This window comes from Saccopteryx bilineata, chromosome 5, assembly GCF_036850765.1.
Source record: "Saccopteryx bilineata isolate mSacBil1 chromosome 5, mSacBil1_pri_phased_curated, whole genome shotgun sequence".
NCBI classification, from domain to species: domain Eukaryota; kingdom Metazoa; phylum Chordata; class Mammalia; order Chiroptera; family Emballonuridae; genus Saccopteryx; species Saccopteryx bilineata.
In genome coordinates this window covers 256,666,457-256,692,733 of record NC_089494.1, presented here as the reverse complement: position 1 = coordinate 256,692,733, position 26,277 = coordinate 256,666,457, and the positions used below count along the sequence as shown (strand labels likewise).

Below are 26,277 nucleotides of genomic sequence, written 5' to 3'. Positions count from 1 at the left end.
CTTCCTAATTTCAATCCTGCCTTTAGTAAAACATTTTGATTTGTAGCTTTCAGAGTTTTTTTATTTTTCTGCCACCCACAATAATAAGCTCATTTTACATTGTAAACTAGAACACACACACACACACACACACAACCATGCACTCAACAACACTCACTCTGACTACATGTGACTTACTCTGTTATCTGTTTGTCTTTCATTTAAGAGATGTGGATGTTTTCCTAGCTTACTAAGTTGATCTCAATAACAGCTTGTGCTTATTTGTTCTTAGACCGTCCTGTGGAGCAAATCCAGCGAGCTGGCACATCAGTACACAGGGAACCTGAGGGACATGTTCACGCTGGAGGACACGCTGCTGGGGTACATCGCTGATGGCCTCACGTGGTGCGGGGACGAGAGCTCCTCTGGTGAGGACCTGGGCCCGATGGGACTGTCCATCAATGTGCGGGATGAAGGGGCTCTGAGCTGGCCTAGGGGTCCAGAAAGATCAGTGTGGAGGACAGAGCCTCTGTATCCACCTGATGCCATCTATTCTTAAGACCAGTTCATGTGCACATCTTTTTTTTTCTTTTTTTTTTTCATTTTTCTGAAGCTGGAAACAGGGAGGCAGTCAGACAGACTCCCGCATGCGCCCGACCGGGATCCACCCGGCATAGAAAGAAAGTTCTGCCCCTCTGGGGCATCGCTCTGTTGCATCCAGAGCCATTCTAGCACCTGAGGCAGAGGCCACAGAGCCATCCCCAGTGCCCGGGCCATCTTTGCTCCAATGGAGCCTTGGCTGCGGGAGGGGAAGAGAGAGACAGAGAGGAAGGAGAGGGGAAGGGGTGGAGAAGCAGATGGGTGCTTCTCCTGTGTGCCCTGGCCGGGAATCGAACCCGGGACTCCTGCACTCCAGGCCGACGCTCTACCGCTGAGCCAACCGGCCAGGGCCTCATGTGCACACCTTTTGTCACACCTTTTACCACATCTCTGTGCCTTTGCACACGCGCTCTCTGCATGGAGCACCTTCCTCTGTCTCTGTCTGCAGGCTCTTCTTCATCCTTCAAAATCAAGTTCAACGTCCACCTTCCCAGCGGTGCTGCCAGCGCCCCAGCCCCAGCTGATCTGTTTCCGGTTTATTCCATTCATTGGATCACGTGGTCTCAGAATGCGGGGCTTCTAATTGATCTCTCTATCCCAGAACTTAACACTCAGGTGTTTGGGCAGTCAAATGCAGTGAGTGGAGAAAATAAGGCATAGGTATATGCATATGCAATGAAGACCATTCAGCCTTAAAAGAAATGCAATCCTGTTATTTCCAAAGACACAGGTGTATAGGGGGGCATTTTGCTGAGTGAAATAACCCAGACAGAGAAAGAAAATACTGCACAATGTCACTTGTATGTGAAATTTAAAAATGTAAAATGAAATAAATAAACTCATAGAGAGAAAGTAGGAAAGAGTTTGCCAGGCGCAGGGGTGGGTGAGACAGGGCCAGGCTGTAGGGCACACACTTTCACTGAGAAGATGAGTGAGGTCTGAGCTTGTGCACAGTGCGGTGACTGTAGCGGACGCACCGTAGGAGCGTGACGGGAATGATCTGAGAGTGGGACCCGTGTGCTCTCTCACAGACACGCGCACACGCACACAAGAGAAATCTGTGAGGTGGTGGGTGTGCTAATTAACCGCACATGGGGAAAACTTTTTACAGTGAATATACGTACATCAAATCATCACACCGTGCATCTTAAATATTTTACAATCTCATTTGCCAATGATATGTCAAAAATAACTAAAAACTGTTCGTTAAGGCAGTGTCCCTGAGAGAAGTGACATGGAAATTAGGCACAGGCATGCATGCTCTGTGCTGCTGTGTCTCACGGGCCTGAGCCTGTCTTGATGGGAGGGTGTAGAGACTCTGAGCCCTCTGAGCCCACCGTGTGGGGCTGAGGGAGGAGGGGGAGCTGTTAACAGGAGAGAGGTAGGATTAGAGGGGCCCAGTGTGGTCTCTGGTTTCTCCTGCACCTGGGATACCTTTGGGGCCCTGTCTGTGTCTGATGAGTTTTCTGCAATTTCCCAGAAATGTGACTCAAAGCTGGTCACAGTGTTCCTGTCTGGGATGTACTGTGAACCAGCGTGTCTAATCATTGCCCAGGTCCTGAGTGAGAACGGTGCAGAAAGAAGAAATAGACTCAAAGAGAAAATGGATGAGATCAGGAGGTCTCTGCACAGCCCATAGCTTGTAAGAGCAAAAGCAAAGTCCCGGGTCTGCTTTATTATATAGTGCAAATAAGGAAGTCTTTGATACAAAGTCACACATCTGAGGCATAAACTGGAATCCTCATAAGAGTGTACCAGTTCCCACCATACAACAGTCAACGGGGTGGGAAGATCTTAGTCTTAAATTAAACCCTAGGCTATAAGGACTTTGTAAGCTCACAGCCTGTCTCCCACAGGGATGTGGAAGACAAGCTAAGAACTTGGATGGGAATCAGAGGGCACTCAGTTAAATTGGGTCAAGAACTCACCATTCTCCATCCTCCATCTTGGCAGTGATGTCATTGGAAAATGGCTCCACTGTAATTAAATTGTCAGAGAAGAATAGAGCTTAATTACTGCTTTTATTTTCCACTTTGATTATTTTCTATAAACTGTGTCTTTTAGAAATGAACTATGAGTCTTGTCCACACTGGAAGGAAGACTGCAGAACCAATACTCTTTCTGTATTCTGGAACACGGTGTCCAAAAGGGTAAGTACCAAAAGTGACATTCTAGACTTTTGGAGACCAAAGCAACAAGTGGTCATCTAGTCAGTGGTTGGTTTGAACTCTTTCTGGGATTCTACCCTGAGGAATATGTTCCTGAGTACATCCCAGAGTTTTTCACAGAGACTTTTAGGGCAGCATGGAGGGCCCGGCGCTGCGGCTGGAGAATCCTTGCTCTTACCCAGTGTTTGGCTCTGGTGTCCAGGAATCTGCTGCTTGGTTTGCCCTCCGGCCCCGGCGTTGCACAGTCTGTGATTCCTGGAGGAGTCCTAGTAAGCTGCAAGTGCAGCCCACTCCCTGTGAGCAGGCCCGGCCCTCAGGTCTGCTCATGGATTAACATCTTCCATCCTCACAGGAGCCCCTGTGACAGTCACCGTGCTGTCACAGAGATAGATGTACAGGTGACAGAGCGGGCTGCAGGGAAGTACGCAGCCTGCTGGGTGCGCGCAGTGCACGGCGGTCAGGGAGCCGGTCCCACGCTGTCCCTCAGCAGTCCGCAGTCCCTGCTGGGAAATACTCACCGTCTTCCTCGCCCCCCTCTGTTCCTGACTTCAGTCTTAGCTGCCATTGTGCGTTTTAATTTTTCTTGTAAGTCACTCTTTTGCACGCAAGTGGACTAGGGAAAGAAAAGAAGAAAAAAGAAGTGAAAAGAGGGAAATGAGGGGGGAGGTGAAACTACACTACTTATAATTCTCCAGATTAAATGTAGACACTGAGGAGCAGCGGCAATTGCCCATTCATGACAAGTCCTGGGCCGGGTCTTCACCTACGTCATCCTATTTAGCCCTCACAATGGGTGCTGAGGGAGGGTTATGAGTGAAGAAAGGAAGACCCAGATGTTAAGGGACTCATCCAGGGTCAGTGGGGTAGGAAGGAGAGAAAGCCCCACCCACCGTAAAGAGATTCAGGAAAAACCCTGTAGGGTCAAGGTGGTCGCCTGTGATTGGACGTAAGGAGACCATTCCAACTCGGACAGAGTCTTCAACTACCGCCTGACCCTCAGAGTCCTCATTTGTCACGTGGGGATGAAACTAACGCCTGTCCCCTAGGGCTACCTCAATGTGTAAACAAGACACCACTATCGTGTTCACTGAGAATGCGTTCCTTTAGCCAATAATTGTTGAGCACCTACTATGCAATGCGAACAATCAGAGGGATGACTTAGTTTTGCTTTTGAGGAAAGTTTCTTGCTCTTTCTGAGAAAAGTGTGTTTTATCACTCTATGATATGTTTTGGGGCAGTGTTGTTGCCTATAGCTTTTAAAGCCGAGCCACATTTTATATGGCAAGCACCTGAGTGTGTCCCCCACACTGTCCTGAGTCGTAGGAGCTCAGCGGTGAGGTGACCGCAGGTGCACCCTACCTCTGTGAGCTGCGCCGGACTGGACCTCGGTCTGAGCCAGGAGAAAGCCTCTACCAGGGGAATCCTACCCACCCTCCAGCTTGTGTTGCCCTCTGCTGTGTTCACTCTATTTCTTTCCTCACCTGCATCACGGAGGGTTTGGGCTTCTTGCTCCTTCTTTCCCGCCCTTCCTCCCTTCACAGGTTTCCAGGGGCGCCCACTCTGCCACGTGTTCGTGTCCAGGCCCCAGGGCTGAGTGGCAGCAGGACAGCCGGGCTCACTGCTCGCAAGGAGCTCTCGTGTTGGTGGCCACACCCGCAGGAAGCTCATCCTCCCTGTGAGATGGCCGGACAGAGTGAGAAGGGGACCTGGGCTGGTCCCCGCGGACGGGCGTCCTGGCGGAAACATGTAGATTCCGTTGTTCTGTTCACTGTGTCTTCTCCAGCGCCTAGCAAAGGGTCTGGCGGAATGTCTGCTTGCTTAATATTCATTCATTCATTCATTCATTCATTCATTCATTCATTCCCCATTTCTCCTTGTGTCTGTGCAGGCCTCAGTGTCCCTTTCGTGGTGTCCCCATTTCCCTTACCCCTGACCCCTGAATCCTATGTCCTGCGCCCTACATTAAATGTGTGGTGTATACAGTTCATGACACTAAAGAAGCCCCTTCATCTCCCTCCTGCTGCGATGCTCCTCTTCCTCGTCTGCACGCTGACTTCTGAGTAGCAGTGATGTTGAGCTTCCTTGTGCAGACACAGGGCAGAGCACCTGCTTCCAGAACTCTCCTGTGAAGCGGAACCTCCAGGGTTTGTGCTGGAAGCTCATCCTCCCGGCGGCCTGAGCTGGAACCACACAGTCTGTCCCCTCCCCCAGCTCGTGCTGAGAGCTGCTTTGGGGGCCGCCGCTGGGGTGTGTCCATGAAGTTTGTGTGCTGACATATTGTTGGCTTTCTCTTTTTGTTTTAAGTTTGCAGAAAATGCCTGTGGTGTGGTCCAGGTGGTGCTCAATGGGTCCATCAGTAACACCTTTGATAAAAACAGGTACTGATTTCTTTGTGTTCTATTTGCCTCCTATTGCATATTTCATCTACAGAAACAGAATTCTCATGTTTGAGGTCAGTATGGAAAATTTGGGTTAAAAAAGATAGTATTTTTGTATTCTTTGGAGAGATTTGTCTTTCTAAGTGAATGTTTTTGTCCGTTTTCTCCGCTGCGTGCGGAGGGTCCTAATGGTGCCCACATTGTGTCCAGCTCCATCTAGACCAGTGTTTCCCAACCTTTTTTGTGCCATGCCCCACCTTAACCTTTCTAAAATTTTTATGTCCCCCCCTATGTAACATACATAATTTTTAACATTAAAAAATTGATTTGTTCACTTAATAAACATAAATGATAGGTTCTAGGAAGAAATTACTATGAAATTGTTAACAAAACACAGTAAGTAAAATTTCAAAACATATAATGAAAAATGAATTAAAATTCCAAATAATTTTAATACAGATTTTTCTATATTAATTTATTATTTTAATTTAGTGTGATCCTTGTGCTTGATGCTTACTGCACAGAGATTTTATATTAGGTTCCAATTTGGTTAGCTTTAGTCTCAAGTCTCCACGTTGTGTAATATCCAGCCGATTTCTTTTTTTTTATCAGTAAATCATTTACAGCACTAAATCCACATTCAGCTAAAAATGAAGATGGAAACGGTAGCAATAGTTTTCTTGCACATTTGGTTGAATTTGGGTATTTGATTTCTGTTTCCTCACAAAGCCATGCCATCGCTCCTTTGATATTAAATAAAGCTTTAACTGACTCATCATTTTGCAATTCTGCGAGTTCTTCTTGATACTGCATATTTGATATATCAGAGAAATCCACTAACATTGGATGCATCATCCATGTTGGGAAATCAATTTGTTTTAAATCAGAAAATCTTTCTTTTAAATCAATATTCAAATGATTGACAATAACAAGTAAAGCGGTATCAGTTACTTCACATTTTTGGAGCCAATGAAACTGTTTAAAGTTTTTGTTGTTAATATGTTTCTGACATAACTCAATATTGGTAATGAAACCAAATCTCTTTGCTTTTGCATTGACAAGAGTTTTATTTGTTCCTTGAAGTTGCTTATTTAATATATTTAGTTTTCCAAAGTATATCGGCTAAATAACTCACAAATGCTTTACCATCTATTGTTAACAGATACTTCATTTCAGGTTTGTCGCTTAAAATATCACTAAGAGTATCAAACAGTTCCATAAATCTTTTCAAACAGTTTCCTTTAGATAGCCATCTTACTTCAGTATGAAGTAAAAGTCTCACATGGTCTTCATTTTGTTCTTCACAAAATAGCTTGAAAAGACGCTCACATTTGGCACTAGCTTTAATAGCATTAACACACTTTATTACTGTATGTAATACTTCATTCAGAACAGGCGAGATGTTTTTAGCTACCAAGTTTTCTCTATGAATAACACAATGCACAAGAATCATTTCTGGATTTGCATCTTTCATCAATTTTAAGCAGCCATTTTTCTTGCCCATCATATTGGGAGCACCATCTGCAGCACAAGATGTTATATTTTTCATTGGTATATCATTGACATCTAAGTAGTTTTTTAGCTTACTATATATATCTTTGGAGGTAGTGGTGCTTTCTAATCTTTACAGAACAACATTTCTTCAGCAAAATGTCCTTTATCAATATATCTTACATAAGTTATCAATACTGCCTCACTGTCTCTCAAAGTTGATTCATCCATTTGCAAGGAGAATTTTCTTGTTTTCAGCTTTTCAATAAGTTGTTTTTCAATATCCTCACTCATTTTGTCTATTTTTCTGCTAACAGAATTGTAACTGAGTGGCATAGCTTTTACATCTTTGTCATCTTTTTCAAGAACCGATTTAAGAAATGCTGATATTGACGGTTTTATTAAATTCTCTCCTATAGTGTGATTTTCTCCAGTTTTAGTGATGAATAAAGAAATTTGATAACTAGCCTCAAGAAAACAATTGTTAGTTGAAGTATGAGCAGTAAATAGAGACTTTAATATTGTTCTTTTTTCAAAATTTTTCTTTAAAGTTTTAAAGCAACTCAAATCTGAATTAATATGAGCACTATGCTTCGCCTTCAAATGCACCTCAAGATGACCTCGTTTCATTGATTCGTTGGTCAGGCATTGCTGGCATAAAAGACAAAAAAGAATCCGCTCATCATGAACAGCGGGTATGAACCCAAATTTTAAATATTCCTCCGAATATTGACGAGTTTTTTTCTTGCTTGCAGCACTCATTTTACTATGGGCTATAATAAAAATAAGATTAATTAAAAACTAATATTAAAATATGTATTAAAATATATTCAATGTGACATAGAGTAAACGTATACTAAAAATTCATATTTATTTAAATGTATATAACACATTTACTACACTACCACCGCAAATCAAAAGATATCTATATTTTTTCCACTTGACAAAATTTCTGGAAAGTTATGCTTCTAAAATTAAAATTGTCGTGCATGCACTTTTATAGCCCCAATAATATTTATAAAATATTAGTGCTTTCTAGCCCCGATGCAAGAAATACTTAATAAAGAGTTTAATATTGATAAAAATAAAATCAAATACTTACCAATTATATCTATACAATATATATATTTATGTATATTTATTAAATCACCGAGCTTTTACAACAGTTTTGACTGACACTTATTTCAAATTAACACCAACTGAATGATGTGAAACACTATAGAAGTTTCGATGGGCCAATTAGGTGAGAATAACTGCGTTGTTTAGTGAGTTTTTAAAACGTCCGGGGTTCCCCGCGGCAGATGGCATGCTCTGCGGTGAACCCAGGACGAAGTTTACTTGAGGACGCCAATCACCCAGTTGATATTTTGGTCTCGTCAAATGAAATTATCCTTAATAATTATTTACCGCAATTATTTAAGAATTGCATTTTTTGTTAAATTTGGCACTGATACCTAGCATTGCATTTAAATGGCCTGGGGCGAAAGAGTTAAAGTCGTGTGGAGTCCATTTTCAAATTGCCCCCTTTAACTATCGAATTGCCCCCCTGTGGGGCGTGGGCCCCACGTTGGGAAACACCGATCTAGACTTTTGGAGACCTGGAGGTATTTTCTCAGCTCTGGCCTCCAGTACATTCCACACTGGCTGTCCCCCCATCTGTCCTGCCCCCTCCCTCCTTCTGTCTGTATAAGTCTTCACCATCAGTGAAGGTCTGTCCTTGGACCCCTCTCTCCTCCGTGGACACGTGAGTCCCAGTCCAGCACTACAGCTGCTATGGGGACATCAGGACCTGTGCTGGCTCTTGACCTTCATTATCTCTTTGCAGGTGTTGTCAGCAATTTAGTTAAAACCAATGCTACAGAGGTCCTCACATATGACATATGTGACTCTAGGCAGGGTATTTAACTTCTCTTTTTTTTTTAAGATTTTACTTAGCCTGACCAGGTGGTGGCGCAGTGGATAGAGCGTTGGACTGGGACACAAAGGACACAGGTTTGAAACCCTGAGGTCGCCAGCTTGAGTGTGGGCTCATCTGGTTTGAGCAAGGCTCACCAATGTGAGCCCAAGGTCACTGGCTCGAGGAAGGGGTCACTCGGTCTGCTGTAGCTTCCCAGTTAAGGCACATACGAAAAGCAATCAATGAACAACTATGGTGCTGCAATGAAGAATTGATGTTTCTCATCTCTCTTTCTTCCTGTCTGTCCCCATATGTCCCTCTCTATGTCTCTTTCTGACTCTGTCTCACACACATACACAAATATTTTATTTAGTGATTTTACAGAGAAAGGAGAGAGAGAAGAGGGTGGAGTGAGAATTATCAACTCCTAGTTGCTTCTCTTTAGCTGTTCATTGATTGCTTGTCCAATGTGCCTTGACCGGGGAAGCCCAGGACTTCTAACTGGCAACCTCAGTGTTCCAGGTGGACGCTTTATCCACTGCACCCCCACAAGCCAGGCGGAGTCCCTAACCTCCTTGAACCCTTTACTGAGCACGTGCAGGGTGGTAGGTAATGAAGATTAACTGAGATAAGGTGTGACAGATGCTGAGCTCTGTGCGTGACAAACAGTAAGTGCTCGGTGAGTCTCAGCTATTTTCCTCTCATTTAATCCACACCCCGGGAACACCAATGCCTTTGGTCTCTGCTGCCTTCTACGCAGGGGGTCCTCGAGGTACAACAGCCTCGACATAGGACGTTGGGAGTTTCTGATGCTCACTGCCATAAAAGCTTTAAAAAATTGAGACGTGAGTGTTTCGGCTTACGCTGTTAGTGTCGTCCTTACAGACTACGTGGGCGAACTATGGTTTCCCGCGGTGGAAGGATACACAGTACAGTGTGCAGTACAGTATGTTTGTGTCCTTTTTCTTTGGCTTAATTGTGCTTTTATGTTCCAGATTATGATTTTAGAACTGTGTTAAGGTAGGTAAGTGACTTAAGCAAGGGTGTGTTTCAAGTTACATCAAAATTGGGGTTATGTCACTATTGGAGGAAGGAAACTGCATCTCTGTACTCAGTGTTTGCCACGTGGGTGACCTTTTCCGTCCTTGTTCCTCAATCCTTCCCTGGGTAGGGCTGGACTGAGAGGAAGAACACTCCAAGTGCTCCAAATTCAGTTTCCCTTTCTCTTGTTTTAATATTTAACTCTGCGAGGATACACATGTTCTTTTGCCTTGTTCTTTGACCACAATTTTGTGGGCTTTGGGTTGAAGGTGCTAACATTGCGGATTTCATCATCTGGTGGGAGGGACCTAAGTACCTGCTGCAGGAGTGGCAGGTGTGAAGGCCAATAGGGAAGAGGTTAGTGTGGGGTCAGAGCAGGACACCAGGGTCTGGAAGAGCTGTGTCCCGCTTGCTGAGTGTGTGGGTCACCTGGGCTTGTATGACTGCAGAGTCTGGCTCAGCGGCGGTTGGGGACTCTGGTACTGTCATTCCACCAGCTCCCAGCCAATGTCATTATGTTGATCAAAGGCCCACTCTTGGAAAAGCAATGAATTAAACTCAACATCAAGGTTCAGATTCAGAGTTTTATTTTGAGGATCTTATTCAATGAGGGTCATGCCGAATGAGGAGAGGTGGCGTCAGTTCCAGAGGGTGGGTTCTACCTGATGGCACCCTGCCTTTTCAAAGGGGTGGGGTTGCCTGAACGATTTAGTTTGTGGCTGACAGTGTTCCTTGTCTCTTCCATCTTAGCACTTTCGGAGGTGTGGAAACCCACAACTTGAATCCCCTGAGGGTTCCTATATTACAAGCCTGGGTGATGCATAACCTTGACGGAGCACACAGGTAGTGTTCCTGCCTCGCACCCATATGTTCTTAGGGTCACTGTAGGAGAGTCCACAAGAGAACCCACAGTCACAAGAGTGCAGTGAGGAAAGACTGGCTCAGGAAATGAGTGGGCTCTTACTCTACATTCAGCCCATCCCAAGGGCCTATCAATTGTATTTCCCTAGAAGGTATCCACCTAGTCTGCACCTTCCACTTCCCTGCTGGCCTGTGAACGCTCAGAAATGACCAGTGCTCCCTTTATCCCAGGGCTTAGAGCAAGGCCTACTACCTAGCACATAGACTGACTCAGAGAATGATCGCACGCCCTGTTATGCTAACACTTTCTCCTTTCTTTCCCAGTCACTCCTGCTCAAGTCCCTCCATAAATGATCTGAAATTGATTTTAAACAGAAGGAATATTACGTTTACCTGCCAGGATGACTACTGGTAATCGATAAGATTTTCTTTTGTTTTTGTTTGTTTTTAGGTGAGAGGAGGGGAGATAGACAGGTACCCATGTGTATCCCCACCGGAATCTCCTCGGCAGCTCCATCTGGGGCTAATGCTCAAGTATGGAGTTATTTTCAGTGCCTGAGACTGATGTGCTCCAAAGGAGCCATCCTCGGTGCCCAGGGACACGCTCAAACCAACTGATCCTCTGGCTGTGACAGGGGAAGAGGGAGAGAATGGAGAAGAGAAGGGGGTGAGAAGCAGATGGTGGCTACCTCTAGGTGCCCTGACAGGATATCATACTTAGGACATCCATACACCAGGCTGATACTCTATTTCAGGCGTCCCCAAACTACAGCCCATGGGCTGCATGCGGCCTCCTGAGGCCATTTATCTGGCTCCCGCTGCACTTCCGGAAGGGGCACCTCTTTCATTGGTGGTCAGTGAGAGGAGCACTGCATGTGGCGGCCCTCCAACGGTCTGAGGGACAGTGAACTGGCCGCCTGTGTAAAAGTTTGGGGACCCCTGCATCACTGAGCCACTGGCCAAAGTCGATTTGTTCTTGGAGAAGAAATAGCCATGTCTCCATCTGCAGCCATTTTCCCTTGGGTCCTGATGGTGATCTGGGATGGTGACCTATGGAGATCTCTGTTCGCTCTCCTTCCCACCCACTTCCTGACCCAGAGGTGTTCTCAGCCAGTGGCCTTCTGAAGAAAATATGGGGGTCCTTTCTCAGGGTGCTCCTTCTTGGTCATCAGCGACATCCATAGCCCCTATCTCTGCCCTGTTAGAGCCAGACATTCATTTCCATCTCACATCTGAGCATCAGACAGTTCTCCTCAGTATTTACTCTGTGGGTCAAATGAAACTACACTGGCACGGGGCCTCCCTTGAAGTCATTCAGTCCTGGGTGCTGGGCTCCTTCTCCATGCTGTCCTGCAGGGGAGGAAAACTGAACCGTCGATGACTTGGACGGCCTCTCAATCCCCTTCTTTGATTTCTTGTCACAGGCCCATCAAGCTGCTTCAGTGTGTGAAGAGCCCTGAGCACGCGCTCTGCAGTTCTGCAGCGTGAGCACCTGCACGGAGGTTTCAGGTCCGCGAGCCCTTGGCGACCTGGCTGTGACGCAGGGACGCGCTGGAGGGGACCCGAGGGCCCGGGGGACCCTCCATCATTATGTCAGCTCAACGGGAGCTTTTCCTCTCAAAGTCTTTACAATAACTCGAGCTACTGGCAGTTTTTATTTTCATTTGTTAACATTCAAGAAAAGATTATTATCTAACAGAATGGCAATTTTTTCTTAACCTGTTTTTAAAAAATTTTTGTAAGAGTGGATTTCAGGCAAAATAAAGATATATGCTGGAGAGCTAGATCTTAAATGCTCTCTTATGTTACCTCATTTTAATGTTCACAGGATACTTCTGTGTTGTCTATATGTTGTCAGCACCCTTTCCATTGAGGAGTGAGCACATCGAGCTCTCTTATTGGAACAGGCCAGTAAAGAAAGGCAGATGCCCACGGTCTTCAGAAAACGTGACATTTCCAGATGAATCACCGTATCTCAGAATACATTTCTGTGCCCTTTCTAAAGATAAGCTATACTGCTGTGGTTATGGGTCATCTCAGGGAAGATATTCTGTAGGATATAAGTTATCCGTTCACTTGTTTGCTTACGTCTAACATCTCAATGAGGTTGATGATTTGATCCCCCACTTGATAGAGGAGAAGATGGAAGAAAGGGTATATAATTCGGCTAAAGTCATACGTGGAGTTCAAGGCAGAGGCTGAGTTTGAACTCAGCTTTGTCTGACTCTCAAGGTCATGCGCTTTCTCTTTCTAGTCCTATAACACCAGCCAACAGTGCCTTACGCTCTCTTCCAATAAGCGCCTGTTGGATTAAATTGAATGCTACTGGATCTAGAATGTGTTTTTTTCTGAATGGCTTCAAAACAGATACATTTCTTCCTCCTCTTCCTCTTGGTCCTGGTCCTGGTGCTCAGTGTCCCACAGAAGGAGGGGCTGTGAAACCGGTGTCTCTCCTGATACTGGCAGTTCAGATTGTCCATTTCTCTTATTCTCTTGGTCAGTCTTGCTCGGGGGCTATCACTCCCATTTTTCTCTCAAAGAACCATGATGATGACAGTTAAGAGGACGGCACTGGACAGCAGGTTCTGCTAGGAGAGGCGGTCTCAGTGTCCTCACTGCACACACGGGGAGGTAACCATGTGAGGTGCTGGGTGTGTTAAGTATCTAAATTGTGGTAACCATTTCACAGTGCGTACGGATACTAAAATACCACATCGAACACCTTAAACGTATATTTGTATGTCAATCAGACCTCAATACAGCTGGAAAAACCTACAGCAGTCACTTCTGGCATTGATGGAAGAACTGAATAAATGGGTGATGGACTGCCCAAGGCAGAGGGTCTTTTCCCCTACCCCCACCCCAGGATCAAGTGACACGGGCCGCTTGACGGACCATGGGATGTTGTCCTGAGCACGTGTTGTGGGTGGGGGAGGTCGCTCAAAAGAGTAAATTTACAATCTGTGGAAGACCCCAAAATTCTCACTAACTCCTCTTAATTCCTTGAGACATCAATAGAGGATCAATGCTGTTTGCTTTTAATTGATAATCACACAACACACCTTTGTTCTGTATTAAGAAACCTTGCCCTGAGCCTTCCCGGAGTCTATCGGATGGCACGGTGAAACTGTGAGATTCTTAGCAAGGTGCACACACGTGAAATGTTTAAAGTCTTGATGCCAAAAGTTGACCTGCTGAGAGATACTATCATACGTGGTACCAGGCACTTCACTTGTGTGTCCCCCAGTGACCTCCGGGGCAGCACAGAGGACAACTCGGGCCGGAAATCAATTTTCCCGGGATTATCAAAGGCTTCCAGGTTCCCCACGAGCCCAATAAAAGTTTGGAAGCCTCTCAGTCAAGAACAACATTTAAAATTATTCCACGGACTGGTCAGGCAGAGAAGTTGTTCTTGTTCTAAGGATTCTCAGCTGTTACTTTGTCTTGTGAGAAGTGGCCACTGCTGTTTCAGGGAGCGGAAGTAACTAAGTAGTTGGTGCACCTGTCATAGTAGATGGCGAATGAAGCGTGGCACCTGCCCCTGTGCCCAGCCCGGGCTCACGGCTGCACAGAGACTCCTGATGCACAGGACATGATACAGGGTACATACCAGAACAGAGCTCTGTTCTTCTTCCTGTGAAATGGGGTAATGGCAGTGCCTATCTCTGCATTGTTTTGAGCATTAATTAAGATGATAGAAAGATGTATCTCAGACTAATAGTTGATTCTTAAGAAGAACTCTATTAACGTTGGGTTTCTAAATTAAAAAAAAAAGATTGGAACCTGTTTTTATTTCACAGGAAATTCCTTGCCAACCTACTTGGTTGAGAATCTGAGACCTGGGAGAAGTGGAGAAGGAGGTGAGGTATGGCCCTCTGACCATCAGCACGGTCAGCCACACAAGGTTTCCATGGTCTTGGATGGCTAGGACGTGTCCACGTGAGAAGACTGGGTAGGGACCCTCCTGAGACCTTCCATTACAGCTGAATCCGATCTGAAATTGGATGTTAAATGGTATCAGAATAATGTCCACATGCCCCCCACCATAAAACCTAAGAATTAAAATTGTCATTTTTCAGCCCCCTGTAAGTTCAGTAACTACCCCTCGAATTGGCACTGTAAATCTAAGCCCTGCCTAGTGACCAGAGCACAGCACTGTGGTGACAGTGAACAAATGTGTGCAGCTCGCTTTAGTAGCATGAAATCAGAAGCCACGATGTGCTGGATGTACCTGTTCCCTCCAGTTGTGATCAGCGATTCTGTGCAAGAACAAATCCCCCTTTCTGAATGCTACTTCCTAATCAGTTCAGTTTCCAGAGTAGCCTTCCTGGGAATTTCTCACCAGTTCCGGTTTCCATTGACACCTGTAATGTCTGCAAGTACTCTTTTCCTTTCTCTCTAAGATCCTGTTGACTATCTCTATTTCCCTTGAAATTATTAATTCAATTCCTTTTATTTCCAATGGTGAATCTTCTCCTTTCTCATTCAGCAATTTTTTTTCTATTCAGTAGAAGAGAAGCAATTCCTCAAAAGAAAGGCCATGCTGGTGCAGAAAGGGGGGAATGTTAGGCAGAATGAACAATACATGTACACAACATTCTATTTCTTTTTTGTTTTTAAGTGAGAGGAGGAGAGACAGAGAGACAGACTCCCGCATGAGCTCGGATATGCATCCACCTGGCAAGATTTCTGCTGGTGATGCTCTGCCAATCTAGGGTCATTGCTCTGTAACTGAGCTGTTTCTAGTGCCTGAGGCAAAGGCTCCAGGGAACCATCCTCAGTGGGCTGCGCAGGGCGACAAATTGCTGGAACAAATTGATCCATGGGTGCCAGAGGGGAAGCGAGATAGAGAAGAGAGAGGGGGAGAGGGACAGAGCACATTATCACTTCTCCTGTGTGCCCACACTGAAAGTTGAACCTGGGCTATCCACACACGGGGCCATCGCTCTACCACTGAGGCAACTGGCCAGGGCCAATACTCACTATTTCTGTAGTAACATTACGCTGGCTTTCTTGTCTCTTTTTTCTCATCACAACACATAAAATCGGCATTTCTTATTTTTCACCAATCATACTAGTACCTCTTATAACAATCGTAAACACTTATGATAATGTGGCAGTGGGGGGAAGGTGGCTTCTGTAAGACCAGAAAGCAAATTGCTTCCATTTTTAAAGGTGCTAAGGAGCTTCAATGTTGTCCTTAGAGCAATGGGAATTAAGTGAAGAATAATAAAACTTTGACAAGAGAGATGTATGATCAAATATACACTTCAATCATTAATTGGTTCCACAGATATTATTGTGTGTGTGTTCCAGGCAGTACTCTAGGTACAAGAATCTTTCAGCAAATAGACAAAATTCCATGCCTTGTTGGAGTGCACATTCTAAGTAAACAATCAGAAGTTTACATAAAGAAGGAAATGGCAGATTCTAGAAAAAAATATAGCAGGGAAGAAATACAGAATGCTGGGCTTGGGTTTATTGTTTCAAATAGGACGGTCCCAATAGGAGTCCCGGGGAAGAGGACACTGTGGAGGGACCTGCTGAGCTGACATCGTGGGCAGAGCACTGCGGGCAGAAGGAGCAGTGGAAGCAAAGGTCCTGCATGTCCAGGACCAGCGAGGACCCGGGACGGGGGACCAGTGTCAGGGAAGGGAGGAGGTCCGGCTGGGTGGGTCATCTAGGCCACCACAGACGTGTGGTATTTTTCTACTCTGAATGATGTTGCTTTTTCTTCAATGTCTTGTTTTCCAAATTAAAACAAAACAAAACAAAACATTTTTCTTTTTTTTCTCTTAAGCTATCTACAACTCACATTAACATAAGAAATATATGTCACTCATTTTCTCTGAATGAGAGGAAGAGCCATTAGAGTCCCACTGGAAAGAGCCTCTGGCCACAGCAGTAGATGCCCCACACTCTGGGTGAGGATATCAACCAAACAGAAATCTCTAAGAGGCAAAGTGCCGACCTGGTAGTTCCGTCTGGCAGTGTGTCACCTTCCGCCTCTATGTCTTTAATGTAATGTCGTCTCCTAAATACATCACAGTGTTCTCTTCTAGAATGTCATATTACAGATGTTACAGCTTTTGTCAAAGCTGTGTCTATCTCAGATCTAATACAAATTTTCCAAAAATATATACAGAACCACTAAAGACTCCCAATAAACTCAGCAATCTTGGGAAAGAAGAACAAAGTAGGGCCCATCCCACTGGGTGATATCAGACTATACTACAAGGCCATTGTAATCAAAACAGCATGGTATTGGCATAAGAAAAGGCATACAGATCTATTGGACAGAACAGAGAACCTAGAAATAAACCCATGCATTTATGGTCAATTAATATCTGACACAGGAAGCAAAGGCATACAACGGAGTAAAGACAGTCTCTTCAATAAGTGGTTTTGGGAAAATTGGAGAGTTACGTGCAAAAAAAGGAGAGTAGACCAACAACTTATACCATATACAAAAATAAACTAAAAATAGATACAATAGATTAAATGTAAGCCTCAAAACCATAAGCATCCTAGAAGGAAATATAAGCAGTAAAATCTAAGACATCTCTGATAGCAATATTTTTGCTATCCATCTCCTTGGGCAAGGGAAACAAAGGAAAAAATGTAAAAATGGGATAAAATCAAACTAAAAATTATCACAAAGCGAAAGAAAACATCAACAAAATAAAAAGGGAACCCACTAAATGGGACAATATATTTACCAATGATATATCTTATAAGAGCTTGATTTCCAATATATATAAAGAACTTACATACTTCTCAACACCAGGAAGATAAACCATCCAATTAAAAAATGGGCAAAGGACCTAAATAGACACTTCTCCAAAGAGGAGATACAGATGGCCAATAGACATGAAAAAATGCTCAACATCACTAATCATCAGAGAAATGCAAATTACAACCACAGTGAGATGTCACCTCACACCTGCCACAGTGGCTATCATCAATAAATCAACAAAGAACAAGGGCTAGAGAGGAAGTGGGAACCCTCCTGCACTGCTGGTGGGAATGCAGACTGGTGCAGCCACTGTGGAAAACAGCATGGAGTTACCTCAAACCTTTGAGATAACTGCCTTTTGACCCAAAAATCCTACTTCTGAGAATATATTTAGAAACCACAAAAAATAATTGGAAAGAATATATGCACCCCTAAGTTCATTGCAGTTTTACTTACAATAGCCAGGATTTAGAAGCACTGCAAGTGCCCCTCAGTAGCAGAGTGGATAAAAAGTTATGCATTTCCACAGTGGAACCTACACTCGGTAGTTAAGAATGGGGAATCTCACCTTTGTGGCTTCGTGGACAGATCTGGAAATTATTATGCTAAGTGAAATAAGGCAGTCGGAGAAAGACAAATGCCGTATGATTCCACTTATATGTGGAATCGAATGAACGCAATAACTGACTAACAAAATAGAAACAGAGGCAGGGATACACAGCACAGACAGACAGACTCGTTTATAGCGAATTCATTAGAGAAGAGACATGTAATATTAAAAGGTCAAATAACATCTGCATTTTGATTAATAAGATTTAATATCAATTAATGAAGTTATGTATAAACAATTTGATGTTTATACTTCTATATTCCCATAAAGAAACAGAATAAACAATTTCCACCTGGGCCATGTGCTCATCACAACTTACATGCTGGTGTCTTTTTCAGTGTGGGTAGCTGTCACATAGCTCAATGCCTTTTGTAGGGTATTGTGGCCAAGAGTCAGTGCCTGGAAGTAGGTGGACAGGGACTGAAATCCATGCCAATCACATATTACCTGTGAGTCTTTAGTTAATTGGCCTCTCTCTGCCACAGTCAGGATTCTTAGTTATGTACAAAAGAACTGTCTGCCACTAGTGCATTCCAGGACATGAGGAAGCTCCAAATCTCTGGGAGGGCAAAGGAATTCGAAAAGAGCCAGAAATAACATGCAAATTACACTATTTGTCCAGTGGCTTGCCCAGGTGTCTAGGCAAAAAACTGAAGACTTCACCATAGGTGTGCAGTCCGAGATCTAACAGATAGAATCCTCACCACTGCTACTTCTGAAAATTCCATGCCCATCACTCAGTTTCTAAATCTGTAAAATGTGTATCATAACAGTACCTGCCTCATGAGGTTATTTTGAGGATTTTTAAATTTTATTTAATCATTTTTAAAGAGAGAGGAGAGGGAGAGCGAGAAGGAAGGAAGAGCAGGAAGCATCAACTCCCATATGAGCCTTGGCCAGGTAAGCGCGGGGATTCAAACTAGCGACCTCAGTGTTCCAGGTTGACACTTTACCCATTATGCCACCATAGGCCAGGCATATTTAGAGAATTTAATAATATGATAGCCATAGAGGTCAGTATAATTTACACACACACAATTCTCAGTTAATGGTACGTCTTTAGTTCCTTCTCTTCCTCCTTTCTTTGCTTCTCCTTTACTTCCTTCTTTCTCCTCCTCTTTTATTTTCTTTCTTGTTCCTTCCCTCTCCTTTCCCCAACCCTTTTGTTGCTCTTCCTCCTCCTTAGGGACAAGAAGCAGCATATAATCACTCAGCCTGTGACATAATGTTCCTGGGCCCAGAGGAGTTACAGACACGGAGACGAAGCGGCCATCATGTCACTGGATAGCAGCATGAACTAACAAACCTGCAGCACACCTACCTCTTCCTTTAGCATCTACCCCCACCTGCTCCAGTGGCATCACATAGGAAATGGGCTGTCTTCACACCAGAGCCAGGAGATGGGGGAGGGAGCTGTGCTGGAGATGGGGTGTTAGAGCACATCTTTGTTCTTTAAATCTATACAATTCCCATGCCATGAACAATGTACCATACATCTATACACATACAGGTAGAGAATTCACATACCGTAACGTTCATCATTTTGAAGAATACAATTCAACGGTTTTTAGTATATTTACAGTTTGCAACCATCATGTAATCTAAGTTCAGAACATTCTCATCGCCCTAAAAAGAAACCGTGTTCCCACTGACAGTCACATCTCCCTCCCTCCATGCAGCCTGAGGCAACCACACATCTCTTCCCTGTGGCTGGATAATACCGCACTGTGTGTTTATCTCCTATTTTGCTTATCCATTCATCCGTTCATGAACATTTGGGTTGTTACCATGTTTTGGTGAATATGACACTACCGCTATGAACATCACGTACATTTCTGTGTGAATGTATGTTTCATCTCTCCTGGGCAGGTGCATAGAATTGGAAGGCCTAGTCGTATATCAGCTCTAACGCTTTGAAGTACTGCCAGGTTGAGGGCAAGGATTTTCATCTGGGCTGTTCACTGCTGCTACAATGATGGCATATGGTGAACTCAATACACATATTAATTAAACAAATAGAATAAATGAATATAGTTGTCTGGTGAATACATAATTTTTCTTATATATGCAAACATGTCAAAAATTTTGTTTGAACAATAAATATGAAATACATTTGTTTTTTTCTTCTCTTGGTAATGTATGCTTATTGAAAATGAGATTTTTTTATTATTATTAAATTTAATGCAGTGACATTGATAAATCAGGGTACATATGTTGAGAGAAAACATCTCCAGATTATTTTGACATTTGATTATGCTGCATTCCCATCACCCAAAGTCAAATCGTCCTCCGTCACCGTCTATCTGGTTTTCTTTGTGCCCCTTCCCTTCCCCCATCTCCTCTCTCTCCTTCCTCGCCCCATCCCCCCTCCCCCCACAACCCACTCCCCCGATACCATCACACTCTTGTCCATGTCTCTAAGTGTCATTTTTATGTCCCATCTATGTATGAATTCATATAGTTCTTATTTTTTTCTGATTTACTTACTTCACTCCATATAATGTTATCAAAGTCCATCCACGTTATTGTAAATGATCCGATGTCATCATTTCTTATGGCTGAGTAGTATTCCATAGTATATATGTACCAAAGCTTTTTAATCCATTCATCCTCTGACGGACACTTGGGCTGTTTCCAGATCTTCGCTATTGTGAAAAATGCTGCCACAAACATGGGGGTGCATTTCTCCTTTTGGAGCAGGTCTATGGTGTTCTTGGGGTATATTCCTAAAAGTGGGATAGCTGGGTCAAAAGGCAGTTCGATTTTCAATTTTTTGAGGAATCTCCATACTGTTTTCCACAGTGGCTGCACCAGTCTGCATTCCTACCAGCAGTGCAGGAAGGTTCCCTTTTCTCCACATCCTCGCCAGCACTTATTCTGTGTTGTTTTGTTGATGAGTGGTGTGAGGTGATATCTCACTGTGGTTTTAATTTGCATTTCTCTAATGATTAATGATGTTGAGCATTTTTTCATATGCCTATTGGCTATCTGTATGTCCTCTTTAGAGAAGTGTCTATTCATTTCTTTTGCCTATTTTTGATTGGATTGTTTGTCTTCCTGGTGTTGAGATTTACAAGTTCTTTATAAATTTGGTCATTAACTTCTTATCAGATGTATTGTCAAGTATGTTCTCCCATTGTGTAGTTTGTCTTTTTATTCTGTTCTTATTGTCTTTAGCTGTGCAAAAGCTTTTTAGTTTGATATAGTCCCATTTGTTTATCCTGTCTTTTATTTCACTTGCCTGTGGAGATAAATCAGCAAATATATTGCTGTGAGAGATGTCGAAGAGCTTACTGCCTATGTTTTCTTCTAAGATGCTTATGGTTTCACGGCTTACATTTAAGTCTTTTATCCATTTTGAGTTTATTTTTGTGAATGGTGTAAGTTGGTGGTCTAGTTTCATTTTTTTGCAGGTAGCTGTCCAATTTTCCCAACACCATTTGTTGAAAAGGCTGTCTTTACTCCATTGTATGCCCTTACCTCCTTTGTCAAATATCAGTTGTCCATAGAGCTGTGGGTTTATTTCTGGGTTCTCTGTTCTGTTCCATTGATCTATATGCCTGTTCTTATGCCAGTACCAGGCTGTTTTCAGTACAGTGGCCTTGTAGTATAACTTGATATCAGGAAGTGAGATACCTCCCACTTTATTCTTCTTTTTTAAGATTGCTGAGGCTATTCGTGTTCTTTTTTGGCTCCATATAAATTTTTGGAATATGTGATCTATATCTTTAAAGTATGTCCTTGGTATTTCAATTGGTATTGCATTGAATTTATAGATTGCTTTGGGTAATACAGACATTTTAATGATGTTTATTCTTACTATCCATGAGCACGGTATATGTTTTCACTTGTTTATATCTTCCTTGATTTCTATTATCAATGTTTTGTAATATTCCAAGTACAAGTCTTTAGTCTCCTTGGTTAAATGTACTCCTAGGTACTTTACTTTTTTGGTCGTAATAGTGAAGGGGATTGTTTCCTTAATTTCTCTTTCTGACTGTTCATTGTTGGCGTATAAAAATGCCTCTGATTTCTGAGTATTGATTTTATATCCTGCCATTTAGCTGAATTCATCTATTAGGTCCAGCAGTTTTTTGACTGAGACTTTAGGGTTTTCTATATACACTATCATATCATCTGCAAATAATGATAGTTTTACTTCTTCTTTTCCAACTTGAATGCCTTTTATTTCTTCTTCTTGTCTGATTGCTGTAGCTAGGACTTCCAGGACTATGTTGAATAAGAGTGGTGAAAGGGGGCACCCTGCCTTGTTCCTGATCTTTGGTGATTGCTTTTAATTTTTGCCCATTGAGTATGATATTGCCTGTGGGTTTGTCATAGATGGCTTTTACCATGTTGAAGTATGTTCCCTATATTCCCACTTTGCTGAGCGTTTTGATCATGAATGGGTGCTGGATTTTATCAAATGCTTTTTCTGCATCTATTGAAATTATCATGTGGTTTTTCTCCTTTCTTTTGTTTATGTGATGAATCACATTGATTGATTTGCGAATATTGTACCAGCCTTGCCTCCCCAGAATAAATCCCACTTGATCGTGGTGTATGATTTTTTCCATATATTGTTGGATCCGGTTTGCTAATATTTTGTTGAGGATTTTAGCATCTATATTCATCAGGGATATTGCCCTATAATTTTCTTTCTTTGTGTTGTCTTTGCCTGGTTTTGAAATCAGAATTATGCTCACCTCATAAAAGGAGCTTGAAGATCTTCTTTCCTCTTGAATTTTTTGAAATAGCTTGAGGAAGATAGAAGTTAGTTCTCCTTTGAATATTTGGTAGAATTCACTTGTGAAGACATCAGGCCCCAGACTTTTCTTTGTTGGGAGTTTTTTTTTGTTGTTGTTGTTGTTTTTCATTTTGCATTTTTTCTGAAGCTGGAAACAGGGAGAGACAGTCAGACAGACTCCTGCATGCGCCCGACCGGGATCCACCCGGCACGCCCACCATGGGGCGACGCTCTGCCCACCAGGGGGCGACGCTCTGCCCATCCTGGGTGTCGCCATGTTGCGACCAGAGCCACTCCAGCGCCTGAGGCAGAGGCCACAGAGCCATCCCCAGCGCCCGGGCCATCCTTGCTCCAATGGAGCCTTGGCTGCGGGAGGGGAAGAGAGAGACAGAGAGGAAGGTGCGGCGGAGGGGTGGAGAAGCAAATGGGCGCTTCTCCTGTGTGCCCTGGCTGGGAATCGAACCTGGGTCCTCCGCACGCTAGGCCGACGCTCTACTGCTGAGCCAACCGGCCAGGGCCTGGGAGTTTTTTGATAACTGTTTCAATCTCATTTGGTGTAATTGGTCTGTTTAGGTTTTCTGATTCTTCCAGATTGATTTTTGGAAGATTGTATGTTTCAAGGAACTTGTCCATTTCATCTAGGTTGTCTAGTTTTTTGGCATACAGTTCTTCATAGTATTTTCTTACAATATTTTGTATTTCTGTTGTGTCAGTTGTTATTTCTCCACTCTCATTTCTAATTTTATTTATGATATTTGAGTCCTCTCTCTTTTTTTCTTGGTGAGTCTAGTTAAAGGTTCATTGATCTTGTTTACCTTTTCAAAGAACCAGCTCCTGGTTTCATTGATCCTCTATATTGTGTCTTTAACCTCTATGTCATTTATTTCTGCTCTGATCTCTATTATTTCTTTCCTTCTACTACATTTGGACTTGCTGTTCTTTTTTAGTTCTTTTAGATGCAGGGTTAAGTTGTTTATTTGAGCTTTTTCTAGTTTCTTAAAGTGTGCCTGTAGTGCTATGAACTTCCCTCTCAGTACTGCTTTTGCTGTGTCCCATAAATTTTGAATTGTTGTATGCTCATTATCATTCGTTTCTAGGAATTTTTTAATTTCTTCTTTGATCTCATTCTTAATCCATTAGTTTTTTAACAATCTGCTATTTAGTTTCCATGTGTTTGAGAATTTTTGAAGCTTTTCTGTTGTGGTTCATTTCTAGTTTCATGCCATTGTGATCAGAGAAAGTATTTGATATGATTTCAATCTTCTTAACTTTGTTGAGACCACTTTTGTGCCCTAACATGTGGTCTATTCTATTGAATGTACCATAAGCACTTGAAAAGAATGTATTTTCTACTGCTTTAGGGTGAAAGGTTCTGAAGATATCTGTTAAATTGAGTCGATCTAGTGTGTCCTTTAAGTCTACTGTTTCTTTGTTAATTTTCTTTCTTGAGTATCTATCTAGTGATATTAGTGGGGTATTGAAATCCCCTACTATTATAATATTGCTGTTGATCTCGCCCTTTATATCCATCAGAGTCAGCTTTATATATTTAGGTGCTCCTATATTAGGTGCATAGATATTTATAATGATTATATCTTCCTGTTGGATTACTCCCTTTATAATTATGTAGTGGCCTTCTTTATCTCTTACTATATCCTTTGTTTTAAAGTCCATTTTGTCTGATATAAGTATTGCTACCTCAGCTTTTTTTTCATTTCCATTTGCATGAAATGTTTCTTTCAATCCTTTTATTAATACCTTCAATCTATGTGCATCTTTTGTTTTAGGGTGTGTCTCTTGTAGACAGCATATGTACGGGTCCTGTTTTCTTATCCATGCAGCTACCCTATGTCTTTTGATTGGATCATTTAATCCATTTACATTTCAGGTTATTATTGATATGTAGTTGTTTATTGCCATTTTATTCTTTAAAGCTGTATTCCTTTTTTGCTATATTCTTTCCCCACTTTGATCTGTTTACAACAGGCCCCTTAACATTTCCTGCAGCATTGGTTTGGTTGCAATAAATTCCTTGAGGTTTTTTTTTTTTGTCTGGAAAGCTTTTTATTTCTCCTTTGATTTTAAATGATAGCCTTGCTGGATAAAGTAGTCTTGGTTGTAGGTTCTTGTTCTACATTACTTTGAATATTTCTTGCCATTCCCTTCTGGCCTCAAGTGTTTCTGTTGAGAAGTCAGATGTCATCCTTATGGGGGCTCCTTTGTAGGTGATAGCTTTTTTTTCTCTTGCAGCTTTTAATATTTTCTCTTTATCACTTAGCTTTGGTATTTTAATTATGATGTGTCTTGATGTAGATTTCTTTGGGTTTTTCTTTAATGGAGTTCTCTATGCTTCCTGAACTTGTGAGAGTTTCTCTTGCATTAATTTAGGGAAGTTTTCAGCTATGATATGATTGAACAAAGTCTATATCCCTTGTTCTTTCTCTTCTTCTTTAGGAATCCCTATGATGCAGATGTTATTTCTCTTCATGTTGTCAGAGCTCTCTTAGAGTTTCTTCAGACTTTTTGAGTCTCTTTTCTTTTTTCTTCTCTGCTTCCTGGCCTTCATTCAAGTTGTCCTTCAACTCGCTGATTCAATCCTCAGCTCTATCCATCCTGTTTTCAATTCCTTCCATTGTAGTCTTCATTTCTGATATTGTATTTGTCATCTCCGACTGATTATTTTTTAATATTTCAATATCCTTTTTTATACTTGCAATTTTTTATTTAGGTGTTTGTAATGACCATCCATTGTTGTTCTAAGATCCCTAAGTATCCTTACAATCATTATTTTGAACTCTGCATCCAAAAGTTTGGTTATTTCCATATCACTCAGTTCATCTCCTGAAAGTTTCTCTTGTGGTTTCATTTGGATTGCACTTCTTTGTCTTCTCATTATGGCTGTGTGTTTGGGTGTTTTGTTTACAGAGCTGGTTGAGTCTAGGCTTGGTGTTGTCTGACTCCAGTTTTCAATTGTGTTATTTCTAGGTCTTCTTGGGTTGGCATCAGCTATTTTTTGTAATCCACTTTCGGATTTGGACCACTTTGAAGTTTTGATTTGTTTGTTTTCTTAACAGGTGATAGTCTTGTTTGCTGATCTCAGCAGGGGGCTTCCTTGAAACTGTATCCAGGAATGCGGTGGGTGTAACCTGAGACTCTGAAGGCCTCTTCTACCAGTTACTCTCTCTGGGGGCGGTGTGTTTTCTCAGCTTCAGTAGGGGGAGGTGTATCTCAGATCTCCATGGAGACCTGAGTTACTGCCCTTCCTCCCCACTTCTTGTTTTCAGCTATGTCTCGTTGTGCTGATTGGAACTGGAGAGATGTCTGGAGATCTGTGATCCGGAAGCAATTTAGTCTTTTGTTATGTGGAAGGATCAGTCCCCCCCTCCCAGCTATGGCTGCCTCCAGCACTGGATGAGTAAGCTTTTTAGGTCGTCCCCTGCATTCCTCTGCCCCTCACCAGTCTGTCCCTCTCTCTCCCCTTTCCACTTGGAAGATAAGCCTGTCCTTTCAACACACCTCACTCCCTGGTCACCAGGCAAGTGGCTGTGATCAGTATTTTCTGCTTTTTTCCCTGGAGTGAGAGCCCCTCTGGGCTCTCACCCTCACCCCCCCCCCCACCTCCATTCCTGTAAGCAGGGGGATTCAAGCACTCCCTACCAGGTTTGTTGTGGCTTCTTCTTTGCTCCTTGGTTTTTGAGAGCTGTTCTTATAGTCCAGAGTTGGTTTTTCATGCTGATTGTCCCTAAATTAATTTGTATTCCAGTTTAGT

The 26,277-nt window shown here is 42.8% G+C and overlaps 2 protein-coding genes across 4 annotated transcripts in view; both read left to right on the top strand.

The window, feature by feature from the left end:
* The window catches only part of LOC136337602 (ADP-ribosyl cyclase/cyclic ADP-ribose hydrolase 1-like), a 30,791-nt gene extending 18,568 nt beyond the window's left edge, over window positions 1–12,223 (top strand). Inside the window, exons 3-8 of one of the 3 annotated variants that reach the window (XM_066279035.1) lie at window positions 272–407; window positions 2,644–2,729; window positions 5,052–5,125; window positions 10,305–10,397; window positions 10,740–10,826; window positions 11,840–12,223. In XM_066279035.1, the coding sequence (XP_066135132.1) occupies window positions 272–407; window positions 2,644–2,729; window positions 5,052–5,125; window positions 10,305–10,397; window positions 10,740–10,826; window positions 11,840–11,903 (540 nt within the window). In that variant the 3' untranslated portion in view covers window positions 11,904–12,223. The remainder of the gene's footprint in view (window positions 1–271; window positions 408–2,643; window positions 2,730–5,051; window positions 5,126–10,304; window positions 10,398–10,739; window positions 10,827–11,839) is intronic. The other 2 variants (XM_066279037.1, XM_066279038.1) reach the window with 2 other exon arrangements.
* LOC136337601 (ADP-ribosyl cyclase/cyclic ADP-ribose hydrolase 1-like) overlaps window positions 1–26,277 on the top strand; it is a 135,328-nt gene that overhangs the window by 29,548 nt on the left and 79,503 nt on the right. The window lies entirely within an intron of this gene.